We start from the raw sequence: 15,522 nt of genomic DNA on the forward strand, positions 1-15,522 counted from the left end.
AATGATTCCTTATTTTTCCAAATTCCAAATTCTTCTGTTTTAGAGCCACCTATGAGTTCCCCCTTCAGCTGCTAATCGTTGTTTGCATTTTTTTTCTCATTCACAGTGTGTTGTCTCACACTTTAGCAGATGCTCTCATTTGAACAGTCACTACTGTAAACATTTCATGCTCTATCATCATAAATCTCCATTAGCTGATATGGGATGGAATAATATCTAGTATTTACAGAGAGAAGAAGAAATCAAGCACAGCATCTGGTTCAAAGTGATAAAATCATCCTTAAATGGGCAACATAAGCATCAAACAAAACCAATTCTGCCACACCTCCTTAAATATTCCTTTTAGTACATTGGTGACTCACTCAGACAAATATTTGTTCATGGGGAACTCAGGTAACCAGATACTCATTTGAATGCACAGGAAGATTTCTTAACACCAGGACTGGTTAAGGAATTCCTCTGTATAAAATTGAAGTAAAATGGAAATGGATGAAAGAAAAGTACCCCCCATGGAGCTAAGAGACTCAAGAACAGAATGTGTTCTTATCTACACATCTTTATCAACTGCTTGTATAAAACTCAGGACAGGAATATAACCCCAACTAGGGATGGTGAGTGAACAGCACAGAAACAAGAGTCTTGTGCAGAAGACAGACCTACAAAGTCTGGTAAGAATAGAGATTCCCTAAGTGGGAAATGAAAACTTGGGTTTCTCCACACAGAATGTGGTCTTATTTTGTACTCTAGTTGTCACTCTAAGCATGTTAAAAAAAAAAAATCAGCATATTCACAAAAAGGTATAAATAACAATACAATGTCTTCCTGTATAAAAGAATTTAATGTTCTAGTGAAAATTGGAATGAATAATTCAATAACAGAGAAGTGGGTTTTTAGAGTCACAGTCATAACTTTTTGTAAGACTACTACACCCCCCACCTCCATGCACCTACTACATGGAGTAGCAGTACTAGAGGATGTCTTCTGCAACCATGGTGTCAAATATCTGGTAACATATTTGAGGTTCCGTTCCACTTGTGACATTGTAGGACTTGATGAGGCACTCCAGCCATGGGTATGCATCTACAGACCAAGAGGGCATGTCATTCAGTCATTAAGCCAGCACAGAACTAATAACAGTGTTAATTAGAATTGTTTCCCAACCTCAGATGAAAGTGATTAAAAGTTTATAAAACATTTGACAGCAAAAGTAGTAAATCATCTCACCAATGTTTTGCTCCTTTTCTTAAGCTGACTGTGTATGGGCCTCCGCTGTCTTTTCCTTGACTAATTAGATAGAGGTAGAACCTGAGCTTGACATCAAGTCATTTTAAGCCTTACCTGTGACCTGGCTAAGTGGCAGCCATAATGCCAACCATCGCATTTGGCACAGAGCAGGGCAGGCTCATTTCTAAGACCAACTGAAGGCCCCAGTAAGTCTGCAAGGCATCTGGTACAGGGACCACGCTTGGTGATAGATCTATCTATTTCAAAAGATACCTGGCCCAGACTTTTACTTTTGGAAATCTGTGCATACTAAACGCAATATGAAAGACATTAAAATTGAAAACAGATGAACATATCTCAATTAAACTTTGTTCCAGAAAAGCAAACTTTTGCCATCTCTTGGGAACTGATGTTACATTGTAGAGACCTACTGCAGAGGAAAAATCATGAGCAAACTCTAACAGTTCCATCAGCAACAGTGAAGGAGGTAGAGGGGAGATTTGTCTCTGTGAACAATTACTAGAACAATCAACTTTTTAACATAATTTACTTCTCCAGATTCTAACAGAAAAGAAATGCTGGACGCAAAAGTGCTCAGTGGCAGAGGCTACAATGTGTACAATTTTTATCAGGGCAGAAGTCAGTAGATGCAGTTCATAAACTTTGCAAAATAAATACAGAAAAGATTGAAGCTCATTAGTAACCAAGAAAATCCACCGAGTTAAACATGATTATGACAGTTTATTTGAGGACATGTTTCTTATAAATAGTGCATCAATTTGGTGTAATTGCAGCCCCAATTTTTCTATGGTATATGTGTTAAATCAGAGTCAAGTATGTTGTGACCAAAACTGCTATGCTTTAATTATATTTCAAAGTATTGTAAACCTTTTATTTATATTTATTTCATTTCTGCCATCTTATCACGACACTGATCCTGTTCACACTTAGTAATGCCCAAGGACTCGGCTGGCTTCCTTCCTCCCGCAGTCTGCGGATTAGATACACACAGGTGAATTCTGAAGAGAGAGAGAGAAGCACCATTGAAATGCTGCCTACCTATTTTTATTCCTGGAGGACAAATAACATTCATGATCCTTTCCAGATTTCTCTGCAGGTCATCATCAGTGAGTACTTCTGATGCTGGGATCTGGAAAAATTTGTCCTAAAAAGGATGACAACAAAGGAATGTTCATCATCTGAGAAGCTTCCATGCATAGAATTTCAGTAACCAATTTGCTAAAATGACAGATATACACATCTCTCTATTAAGGGTGTAGAATTCATAAACTGCAATGCTGGTCTAAGCTAAAGTCCAATCCTCTTCTTTAATACTCTCTCTTTTTTTTTTTTTGTAATTGAATATATTTATTTTAAATGATTATTGCCATTCTAGTAAAATTACATATCCATAAATGAATACACATATAGCTCCATATCCTTAAAAATACACATTGTCTCTTGAAAGGAAGATATCTATTCTTTTTTTTTTTTCCTTTTTTTTCCTTTTTTTTTATTAACTTGAATATTTCTTATATACATTTCGAGTGTTATTCCTTTCCCAGTTTCGGGCAAACATCCCCCCCCCACCCCTTCCTTATAGGTGTTCCCTCCCCACCCTCCCCCATTGCTGCCCTCCCCGACAGTCTAGTTCACTGGGGTTCAGTCTTGGCAGGACCCAGGGCTTCCCCTTCCACTGGTGCTCTTACTAGGATATTCATTGCTACCTATGAGGTCAGAGTCCAGGGTCAGTCCATGTATAGTCTTTAGGTAGTGGCTGAGTCCCTGGAAGCTCTGGTTGCTTGGCATTGTTGTACATATGGGGTCTCGAGCCCCTTCAAGCTCTTCCAGTTCTTTCTCTGATTCCTTCAACGGGGGGTCCTATTCTCAGTTCAGTGGTTTGCTGCTGGCATTCGCCTCTGTATTTGCTGTATTCTGGCTGTGTCTCTCAGGAGCGAGCTACATCCGGCTCCTGTGGGTCTGCACTTCTTTGCTTCATCCATCTTGTCTAATTGGGTGGCTGTATATGTATGGGCCACATGTGGGGCAGGCCCTGAATGGGTGTTCCTTCAGTCTCTGTTTTAATCTTTGCCTCTCTCTTCCCTGCCAAGGGTATTCTTGTTCCCCTTTTAAAGAAGGAGTGAAGCATTCACATTTTGATCATCCGTCTTGAGTTTCATTTGTTCTAGGCATCTAGGGTAATTCAAGCATTTGGACTAATAGCCACTTATCAATGAGTGCATACCATGTATGTCTTTCTGTGATTGGGTTAGCTCACTCAGGATGATATTTTCCAGTTCCAACAATTTGCCTACGAATTTCATAACGTCGTCGTTTTTGATAGCTGAGTAATATTCCATTGTGTAGATGTACCACATTTTCTGTATCCATTCCTCTGTTGAAGGGCATCTGGGTTCTTTCCAGCTTCTGGCTATTATAAATAAGGCTGCAATGAACATAGTGGAGCACGTGTCTTTTTTATATGTTGGGGCATCTTTTGGGTATATGCCCAAGAGAGGTATAGCTGGATCCTCAGGCAGTTCAATGTCCAATTTTCTGAGGATCCTCCAGACTGATTTCCAGAATGGTTGTACCAGTCTGCAATCCCACCAACAATGGAGGAGTGTTCCTCTTTCTCCACATCCTCGCCAGCATCTGCTGTTACCTGAGTTTTTGATCTTAGCCATTCTCACTGGTGTGAGGTGAAACCTCAGGGTTGTTTTGATTTGCATTTCCCCTATGACTAAAGATGTTGAACATTTCTTTAGGTGTTTCTCAGCCATTCGGCATTCCTCAGCTGTGAATTCTTTGTTTAGCTCTGAACCCCATTTTTTGATAGGGTTATTTGTTTCCCTGCAGTCTAACTTCTTGAGTTCTTTGTATATTTTGGATATAAGGCCTCTATCTGTTGTAGGATTGGTAAAGATCTTTTCCCAATCTGTTGGTTGCCATTTTGTCCTAACCACAGTGTCCTTTGCCTTACAGAAGCTTTGCAGTTTTATGAGATCCCATTTGTCGATTCTTGATCTTAGAGCGTAAGCCATTGGTGTTTTGTTTAGGAAATTTTTTCCAGTGCCCATGTGTTCCAGATGCTTCCCTAGTTTTTCTTCTATTAGTTTGAGTGTGTCTGGTTTGATGTGGAGGTCCTTGATCCACATGGATCGATCTGCATTCTTCTACATGTTGACCTCCAGTTGAACCAGCACCATTTGCTGAAAATGCTATCTTTTTTCCATTGGATGGTTTTGGCTCCTTTGTCAAAAATCAAGTGACCATAGGTGTGTGGGTTCATTTCTGGGTCTTCAATTCTGTTCCATTGGTCTATCTGTCTGTCTCTGTACCAATACCATGCAGGTTTTATCACTATTGCTCTGTAATACTGCTTGAGTTCAGGGATAGTGATTCCCCCTGAAGTCCTTTTATTGTTGAGGATAGCTTTTGCTATCCTGGGTTTTTTGTTATTCCAGATGAATTTGCAAATTGTTCTGTCTAACTCTTTGAAGAATTGGGTTGGTATTTTGATGGGGATTGCATTGAATCTGTAGATCGCTTTTGGTAAAATGGCCATTTTTACTATATTAATCCTGCCAATCCATGAGCATGGGAGATCTTTCCATCTTCTGAGGTCTTCTTCAATTTCTTTCTTTAGTGTCTTGAAGTTCTTATTGTTCAGATCTTTTACTTGCTTGGTTAAAGTCACACCGAGGTACTTTATATTATTTGGGTCTATTATGAAGGGTGTCGTTTCCCTAATTTCTTTCTCGGCTTGTTTCTCTTTTGTATAGAGGAAGGCAACTGATTTATTTGAGTTAATTTTATACCCAGCCACTTTGCTGAAGTTGTTTATCAGCTTTAGTAGTTCTCTGGTGGAACTTTTGGGATCACTTAAATATACTATCATATCATCTGCAAATAGTGATATTTTGACTTCTTCTTTTCCGATCTGTATCCCTTGACCTCCTTTTTTGTTGTCTGATTGCTCTGGCTAGAACTTCAAGAACTATATTGAATAAGTAGGGAGAGTGGGCAGCCTTGTCTAGTCCCTGATTTTAGTGGGATTGCTTCAAGTTTCTCTCCATTTAGTTTAATGCTAGCTACTGGTTTGCTGTATATGGCTTTTACTATGTTTAGGTATGGGCCTTGAATTCCTATTCTTTCCAGGACTTTTATCATGAAGGGGTGTTGAATTTTGTCAAATGCTTTCTCAGCATCTAATGAAATGATCATGTGGTTTTGTTCTTTCAGTTTGTTTATATAATGGATCACGTCTTTTTAATTAAATACTTTATTTGTTTACATTTCGAATGATATCCCCCTTCCCGGTTACTCCTCCCCAACTTCTCACATCTCAACCCCCCTCTTCGCCCTCCCTTTTGTCTCTATGAGGGTGCTCCCCAACCCACTCACCACTTCATCTCTCCATTCTAGCATCCCCCTACGCTGGGTACCAAACCTCCACAGGACGAAAGCCCTCCCCTCTCACCGATGTCAGATAAGGCCATCCTCTGCTACTTATGTATCTGGAGCTAAGGATCCCTCCATGTATACTCTTTTGTTGGTGGTTTAGTCTCTGGGAGCTCTGGATGGTCTAGTTAGTTGATATTGTTTTTCCTATAGGGTTGTAATGGCCTTTAACTCTTTCAGTCCTTCCCCTAGCTGCTCCATTGGAGTTCCTGGGCTCAGTCCAATAGTTGGCTGTATCTTCATCTGTATTGGTCAGGTGTTGACAGAACTTCTCAGGGAACAGCCATACCAGGCTCCTGTCCGCAAGTGCTTCTTGGCATCAGCAATAGTGTGGGGATTTTGTGTCACTTGATGGGATGAATCCCAAAGTGGAGAGGTCTCGAAATGGCTATTCCTTTAGTCCCTCTTTCATTTTTTGTCCCTATCCTTCCTTTGGACAGGAACACATTTCTGGGTTAAAAATTTTGAGATGGGTGGGTAGCCCAATCCCTCATGTGGGACAGTGCCTATCTACTGGAGGTGGTCTCTACAGGTTCTATCTCCCCTTTGTTAGGTATTTTGGCTAAAGTCATCCTTGTTGGATCCTGGGAGCCTCTTGCTTCCCTGGTATATGGGACATTCTAGTGGCTAACCCTAGTTCCTCATCCGCCACTGCTACATATTTTTATTCAATTTCTTGACCCTGTGTACTTCTCTCTTGTCCATTCTAATACCTGATCCTGCTCTCACCTTTTTCCCTACCCCTCCTTCTTCCCTCCGAGGTCCCTCTGTCCCTCTACCTCTTGTAATTATTTTGTTCTCATTTCTATGTAGCATTAAAGTATCCACACTTTGGTCTTCTTTTTTCTTAAACTCCATATGGTTTGTGGGTTATATTGTGGATATTCTGAGCTTTGGGGCTGATATCCACTAATCAGTGAGTGCATACCATGTGTGTTCTTTTGTGTCTGGGTTACCTCACACAGAATGATATTTTCTAGTTATATCCATTTGCCTGCGAATTTCATGCAGTCATTGGTTTTAATAGCTGAGTAGTACTTCATTGTGTAAATGTACTATAATTTCTGTATCCATTCTTCCTTTGATGAACATCTGGGTTGTTTCCAGCTTCTGGCTATTATAAATAAGGCTGCTATGAACACAGTGAAGCATGTTTCCTTGTTATATGTTGGAGCATCTTTTGTGTATATTCCCAGTAGCTGAAGAACCATGAGATTAATTTCCAAAGCAATTTTTCCTGCTTGCTATGCAATCAACAATGGAGGAGGAGTATTCCTCTTTCTCCAAGTCCTCACCAGCGTCTATTTCCACCTGGTTTGCTTTGTTTTAATCTTAGCCATTCTGATTAGTCTCGGGGTCATTTTGATTTCCATTTCCGTGGTGACTAAGGATGCTGAACATATTTTTAGGTGCTTCTCAGACAAAGCTTTGAGATGCACACACATAGTAAGATAATGTAGCCAGGCTAATGACAATTGTATTACTGGGAAAATAAGTAATGTTAAGTAAGAATGGATATAACATTAATGAAAAGGTACTTCATTTCTGCCCGTTCTGTATTATATTTTAGAGAAAAATTTTTCTTGGCTTGCTAACTGTTCTGTTTTCTATGCATACACTGCACATAGCAGCTGCTCAGTAAATATTCATTTAATAAGTGACTAGATGAATAGTCCTGACTGAAGAAAAAAATCACTTAAGCTCAAGTTGGATTGTTTTCTATCTCTTTGTAAGTTAAAATGTAAATAACAAAACAAAACAAACCCAAAAAGCAAGCAACCCCCCCCCAAAAAAAAACCAAAGTGTTCGCTTTGGCAGCACATATACTAAAATTGGAATGATACAGAGAAGTTAGGAAGGTTCTTGCACAGGGATGAAATTTCTGAAGAAAACAGAATCAACAAAACCCCTAGAAATTCCAATTATAAAGTACCAATAAGCTGTGCCCACAGCTGAGCTGGTCCCACAGCTCTCTGTACCCAAATCCTGTTGGGGGAGAGAGCTGAACTCTCAGAATTACAGACAATGCTAAGAGCTCAGGGGAGACCACTACTTCTACCCACATTCCTGGACCAAGAAGAACCCTCCTGGAGCCCTCAGGACACAGGAACCTAGGAGCAGCATGAGACAGGATCTCTCAGGTATCTGCCTGTGCCCTGACCTGCTTTGTTACACAGCTCTCTGTACCCAGATCCCCCTGGGAGAAAGCCGGTCTCCAAAGTGCTGACATACAGGCTTACAGGAGAGTCAAGCCATGTCTGAGACAGCTAACATCAGAGACAGTCAGATTGCAAGAGGCAAGCGCAGGAACCTAAGCAACAGAAACCAAGGCTACTTGTCGTCATTGGAGCTCAGTTCTCCCACCAAACCAAATACTAGATATTTAAACACATAGGAAAAGCAAGATTTGGATTTAAAAAAAAAAAAAATCATACCTCATGATGATAGAGGACTTTAAGAAGGACATAAATAACTCCCTTAAAGAAATACAGGACAACAAAAGTAAACAAGTAGAAGCCCTTAGAGAAGAAACACAAAAATCACTTGAAGAATTACAGGAAAGGCTGACACACCTGAGAGTAGAGGTAAGACCAACTCTTCTGCTCCTGGAGACTTCAGCACACACAAACCCAGGAGCAGTCTGGGACAGGAACCTTCCAGTTTCTGCAGGCGCCTGAAGCTGAACCAGTCCCACAGCTCTCTGTACCCAAATCATGGTGGAGAGAGAGCTGGACTCTCAGAAGTGCAGACAATCCTCAGAGTTCAAAGGAGACTTCCATTTCTGCCCACATCCCCGGCCAAAGAGGAATCTGCCTAGTACCCTCTGGACATGGGAACCTAGGAGCACTCAGAGGCAGAACCCTTCCGGGTTTTGCCTGTGCCCAGAGCTGAACCAGTTCCACAGTTCTGTGTTCACAAATACCGTCAGCAAGAGATCTGGACTCTCACAAGCTCAGAGGAGACTACTTCTACACACATTCTTGGCCAAAGAGGAACCAGCCTAGTACCCTCTGGGCACAGAAACCTAGGAACAGTCAGGGGAGGAACCCTTCTCATTTCTACCTGCTCCCAGAGATGAAAGCCAGTCCGCAGGAATGCTAACTAACCTGAGAGGTAAGGCCAATTCTTCTGCTCCCAGGACCAGCTTGAAGCCCTTGCCTGGAGCGCCCAGGAGGAGAGGGGGAATAGGAGCAGTTTGGGACAGGACAGTTTTTGCCTTTACCTGGAGTTGACCTGATCCCACAACTTTCTGTACCCTGATTCAACTGAAAGAAAACAGGTCTACAGGAGTGCTGACACAGTCAGGCTTAATGGAGGGTCAAGTCACTGTCAGAGACAGCAAAACAAACTAACACCAGAGACAATCTGATGACTAAAGGCAAGCGCAGGAACATAAGCAACAGAAACCAAGACTACTTGGCATCATATGAGCCCAGTTCTCACACCAAAGCAAATACTGGATATCCAACCACACAGGAGAGTCAAGATTTGTATTTAAAATCACATCTCACGATGATGATAGAGGACATTAAGAAGGACATAAATAACTCCCTTAAAGAAATATATGACAACACAAGTAAACATGTAGAAGCCCTTAAAGAAGAAACAAAAAAAAAAAAAATCTCTTAAAGAATTACAGGAAAACACAACAACACAGGTGAAGGAATTGATCAAAAACCATCCAGGATTTAAAAATGAAATTTGAAGCAATAAAACAATAACAAAGGGAGACAACCCTGGAAATAGAAAACCAAGGAAAGAGATCAGGAGTTATAGAAGGCAAGCATCACCAACAGAATACAAGAGACAGAAGGGAGACTCTCAGGGGCAGAAGATATCAGAAAACATTGACACCACCATCAAAGAAAATGTAAGATGCAAAATATCCAGGAAATCCAGGACATAATGAGAAGATCAAACATAAGGAAAATCGATGAGGAAGAAAATAAAGATGCCCAGATTAAAGGACCAGTAATATCTTAAACAAAATTATAGAAGAAAACTTCTTCTATATATATAATCTAAAGAAAGAGATGCCCATAAACATACAAGAAGCTTACAGAAATCAAAATATACTGGACCAGAAAAAAAATTCCTCCCATCACATAATAGTCAAAACACTAAAGGCACAAAACAAAGAAAGAATATGAAAAGCAGAAAGGAAAAAAGGTCAAGTAACAAATAAAGGTAGACTAATCAGAATTACACCAGACTTCTCACCAGAGACTATGAAAGCCAGAAGATCCTAGGCAGATATCATACAGACCCTAAGAGAACACAAATGCCAGCCCAGGCTACCATACCCAGCAAAACTCTCACAATTAACATAGATGGAGAAACCAAGATATTCCACCATACAACCAAATTTACACAGTATCTTTCCACAAATCCAGCCCTGAAAAGGATAACATATGAAAAACTACAACAGGAGGGAAACCACACCCTAGCAAAAGCAAGAAAATAATCTTCTTGCAACAAACCCAAAAGAAATCCAGACAAACATAATTCTACCCCTAACAACAAAAATAACAGGAAACAACAATCACTATTCTTTAATATCTGTTAACATCAATAGACTCAATTCCCCAATAAAAATAAATAGATTAACAGACTGGATATGTAAAGAGGACCCAACATTTTGCTGCATACAGGAAATACACCTCCATGACAAAGACAGACAATACCTCAGAGTAAAAGGTTGGAGAACAATTTCCCAAGCAAATGGTCCCCAGAAACCAGCTGGAGTAGTCATCCTAGTATCAAACAAAATTGCCCTTCAATAAAAAATTATCAAAAAAGATAAGGAAGGACACTTCATATTCATCAAAGGAAAAAAAACCACCAAGATGAACTCTCAATCCTAAATATCTATGCTAAATGCAAGGGCACCTACATTCATAAAAGAAAAGTTACTAAAGCTCAAAGCACACATTGCAACTCACACAATAATAGTGGGAGATTTCAACACCCCACTCTCAATAATGGACACTTCATGGAAACAGAAACTAAATAGAGACACAGAGAAATTAACAGACTATGGAACAAATGGATTTAACAGATATTTATAGAACATTTTTCATCCTAAAACAAAAGGATATATCTTCTTTGCAGCAGGTCATGGTACCTTCTCCAAAATTTGTCATGTAATTGGTCACAAAATAGGCACCAACAAGATACAGAAAGATAGAAATAACCCCATGCATTCTCTCAGATCACCATGGACTAAGGCTGGTCTTCAATAACAAGAAAAATGACAAAGAGCCCATATACACATGGACATTGAACAACACTCTACTCAATGATAACTTGGTCAAGGAAGAAATGAAGAAAGAAATTAAAGGCTTTAAAGAATTTAATGAAAATGAAGGCACAACATACCCAAACTTATGGGACACAATAAAAGCAGTGCTAAGAGGAAAACTCATAGCTCTGGGCGCATCCAAAAAGAAACTGGAAAGAGCATATATTACCAGCTTGAGAGAACACCTAAAAGTTCTAGAACAAAAAGAAACGAATACACCAAAGAGGAGTAGATAGAAGGAAATAATCAAACTCAGGGCTGAAATCAACCAAGTAGAAACAAACAAACAAACAAACAAACAAACAAAAAACTATACCAAGAATCAAACAAACCAGGAGCTGGTTCTTTGAGAAAATCAACAAGATAGATAAACCCTTAGCCACACTATCCAGAGGCCACAGAGAGAGTATCCAAATTAATAAAGTCAGAAATGAAAAGGGAGACATAACAACAGAATCTGAGTAAATTCAAAAAATCAGCAGATCCTACTCCAAAAGCCTATATTCAACAAAACTGGAAAATCTAGAAGAAATGGACAATTTTCTAGACAAATACCAGGTACCAAAGTTAAATCAGGAGCAGATAAACCATCTAAACAGTCCCATTAACTCCTAAATAAATAGAAGTAGTAATTAAATGTCTCCCAACCAAAAAAAGCCAAGGACCAGATGTTTTTAGTGCAGAATTCTATCAGATCTTCATAGAAGACCTAATAGCAATACAGTCCAAACTATTCCACAAAATAGAAACAGAAGGAACACTACTCAATTCCTTCTATGAAGCCACAATTATTCTGATACCTAAACCACACAAAGACTCAACAAAGAAAGAGAACAACAGACCACTTTCTCTTATGAATATCGGCCCAAAAATACTCAATAAAATCTCACAAAACAAATCCAAGAACACATCAAAACGATCATCCATCATGATCAAATAAAAAGGCTTCATCCCAGGGATGCAAGGATGGTTCACTATAAGGAAATCCATCAATGTAATCCACTACATAAACAAACTCTAAAAAAACCTGCATGAGCATCAGATAAGACGCTGAGAAAGCATTTGACAAAATTCAATACTCCTTCATTTTAATAGCCTTGGAACGATCAGGAATTCAAGGCCCATACCTAAACATTGTAAAAAGCAATATACAGCAAACCAGTAGCCACATCAAATCAAATGGAGAGAAACTTGAAGCAATCCTACTAAAATCAGGGACTAGACAGAGCTGCCCACTCTCTCCCTACTTACTCAATATAGTTCTTGATGTTCTAGCCAGAGCAGGCAGACAACAAAAGGAGGTCAAGGGAAAGAAAGAAGTCAAAATATCACTATTTGCAGGTGATATGATACATAAGTGACCCGAAAAGTCCCACCTAACTCCTAAGCTACTAAACCTGATAAACAACTTCAGCAAATTGGCTGGATATAAAATTAACTCAAACAAATCAGTAGCTTTCCTCTACTCAAAGGATAAACAGGCTGAGGAAAAAGATAGGGAAATGACACCCTTAACAATAGTAACAAATAACATTTTAAAATATCTCTGTCTGACTCTAACCAAGCAAGGGAAAGATCTGAATGACAAAAACTTCAAGTCTCTGAAGAAAAAAAATTGAAGAAGATCTCAGAAGATGGAAAGATCTTGCACGCTCCTGGATTGGCAGGATTAATAGAATTAAATGGCCATCTTGGCTGAAAGCAATCTACAGACTCAAGTGCAAACCCCAACAAAATCCCAAGTCAATTCTTCACAGAGCTACAGATAAACACATAATTTCAGCTTTATGGGCTATGTTTCATTCCTACATTTTAAGTTATTTTTAAATCATTTTAAGAACAAAATAAAGAGAAACCAATTTTTAGGCTTAAGAGGTCTGCATAAATTACAATGAAGGAAAACTAAGCTGAATATTAAAGACTTTAAATGTAAATTTCAGTAAATTGGGGTTTTTTGGTATTTTGTTTGTTTGTTTTAACCAGGTTGTTACTTACAGAATCCTTGAGGTAGACATCTAATACTCCGGTTCCATCATCAAATGTGAAAGTCATAACAAACACATACTGTAGAGGTACAATGCCCAGAGCTAGTGAGGGGGGAAAAAAGCATATTAATCTAGTTTGCTAGACTTTCCACAAGGTAAAAGCAAAAGTGGTTTATTATAGAGCATAGGAGTAGATAATGTTTACTGAGAGTATTTATAAGAAAATGAAAGTTTTCTTCTCCAGATCAATTTATGAAGGCTGCCCCATAAGAGAATCGCTTTGGAACATTCCACCAAATTTATGCAGGAGTAGTCTCATGACATAAGAAATTGTATCCTAATATTTGGTAGAAACTACAACAAATGATTAATACAATGTCACTCACTGCAAGTCACGTATATAAAAAATAAAATGAAAACCATAGAATATTATTGAAAGCAACACAAAGTTTACTGCTATTAAAAGTTTATCCCCCCCAAAAAAAGTTTATCCCCTTTAGTTTATGAGCATTTATTATTATTACTATTATTATTACTATTATTGTTATTACTATTATTATTATTATCCTTGACAAAATCTGGGCTTCCATAATTTGCTAGGATGAGTGAGTTTGAATAAGTTGGAGATAACAAATTTACAGTTAACATATGAGAATTTTCAATTAAGGCAAACATCTTTTTTCAGGAGTTGATAACACTGCATGGATGTATGGAACATTCTATTACCTTCTGTACACATAGACCATAGTCCACTAGGAAGATAATTTAAGGAGGCAAGTCAAAACAACATGTTGGAGCAGCACAAAAATTGTAGTATCCAAAAGCAGAATGAGAAGAATGTAGTTTCAGGACTCAAGAGTTATACTGAAGCAACACTAAGTCGGCTCAAAGTCAAAACAAAGGAGCACATGAAATGACATTGCCCATCTCAACAGGAGAAGATCATGCAAAGTAACATGGAATCCTAATGGCCCAAAGTATGAAACAAACAAACAAAAAAAATGAGAAACACATATATACATATTTGAAAACAAAAATTCAGTCTAGGGGAAATAAGCTGAGTATAGTTTGATGAAAATAAGAATTCTTAATGTATTTTAAGTTGCCCAAACTAAACCTACAGATCTAAATGTCTATAAAGGGCCAAGGCTGAGAAAAACATTGGCAAACGGGCATTTACTGGGGAGACAAAAAAATCACAAGTGTGGGAAAGTTAACAAAACATGGTAGAGTACTTGGCTTGAAAACGACACAATTGAAGCAGAATAGATATTGTGGTATCTACAAAGAGTGTTTGTTCTTGTAGAAGAGAAAATGGATATACAAATTTATAATTCTAGTAGACAGAACATTACTAGTAGGCCTACATTAGTAGGAAGATCTAGTTTACAATTAAGGATAATCTGAGAGTTAAGAGTACATGCCTTACAATGTACCCTTCTCCTGGAAGCTAAAACCAAAGGCTAGGTAATCAATCATGTGTACAACCAATCATGTGACTTCTTTGTTCTAGCTAATGACTTGAAGGAAAGTAATGCCTGTTCTAACATTAAGTATGGACCCTAAAGATGTTTTCAGGATCTGTATTTGTGACCAATAATTAAATGGAAAACAAGTGGTCAAGTATTAAAATATTATCATTACAATGTTTGGAAATGATAGCAAGTATTTTAAATATTCAGTTCTTATTTTTTATTACAATTATTGCAAATTGGTGTCAGTTAAGAAAAGTTGAGATGCTTATACCTAACTTCAGACAATAAATTGGTCTATTAGGATGGGTTAAAAAATAAACTAAGCTAATTTGCCATAAATATTCAAACATATTGAAATACAAATTAGTGAGATGACAGAATTAAAATTTTAAGTTACAAAGAAAAAAAATCTAGCTTACCTTCTGCCACAGAGGATGGAAGCCATAGTCTTTTATTAGGAATAGTACTTAGGTTTTGTATGGATTTCAAGTTTGAGCACTGATTACATCTGAAGGGAATAAGAAAAAAAAAAGATAAGCATTTAAATTATTCAAGTATGGACAGTTTTAGAAAGTTAGTTATTAAATAGAAGACATCACTGTCTACTCTGTAATGTGTTTGTTTCAAAAGAATTATGATTAACTTACACAAAAGTGATAAAAGATATTATGGTGGGGTAGTTTATGAGAATGGTCATCATAGGCTAATATATTTGAATGTTTGTTCTACAGTTGTTAAAACTAGTTGGGAATGATCATAAGGTGTGGCCTTGTTGACAGAGATGTGTCACTGGGGCGAGGCAGGGGGTGGGGGGGTGGGTGTTAAGATTTATCTGCCTCTCTTTTGTCGACCAATATATGATCTCAAAGTTTCTGTTCAAATGTCATGTCTGCCTATTTGGTACCTTGATTCCTGCCATAGTAACTGTGAACTACCACTCTGAATCTATAAGCAATTAATACTTTCTTTTGTAAAGTATTTAATGCAGGCAATTAAATACTTTCTTTTCTAAGTTGCCTTGGTCATGATGTCTCCTCATAGTGATAAAACAAAGAAAAAAAGAAGAGCTTCA

The 15,522-nt window shown here is 38.3% G+C and overlaps 1 protein-coding gene and 1 non-coding gene across 2 annotated transcripts in view; one reads left to right on the top strand and one right to left on the bottom strand.

The window, feature by feature from the left end:
* Positions 1-815: 815 nt before the first annotated feature.
* LOC116899236 (protection of telomeres protein 1-like) overlaps positions 816-15,522 on the bottom strand; it is a 66,897-nt gene continuing 52,190 nt past the window's right edge. Inside the window, exons 14-17 of the mRNA XM_032900838.1 lie at positions 14,870-14,958; positions 12,986-13,077; positions 2,284-2,389; positions 816-1,080 (exon numbers count right to left, since the gene is read on the bottom strand). Coding sequence (XP_032756729.1) covers positions 968-1,080; positions 2,284-2,389; positions 12,986-13,077; positions 14,870-14,958 — 400 coding nt within the window. The 3' untranslated portion in view covers positions 816-967. The remainder of the gene's footprint in view (positions 1,081-2,283; positions 2,390-12,985; positions 13,078-14,869; positions 14,959-15,522) is intronic.
* LOC116899786 lies at positions 7,491-7,598 on the top strand. The gene has a single exon (XR_004387794.1). It is a non-coding gene; the product is annotated as a U6 spliceosomal RNA (small nuclear RNA).

This window comes from Rattus rattus, chromosome 4 (assembly GCF_011064425.1).
Source record: "Rattus rattus isolate New Zealand chromosome 4, Rrattus_CSIRO_v1, whole genome shotgun sequence".
NCBI classification, from domain to species: Eukaryota; Metazoa; Chordata; class Mammalia; order Rodentia; family Muridae; genus Rattus; species Rattus rattus.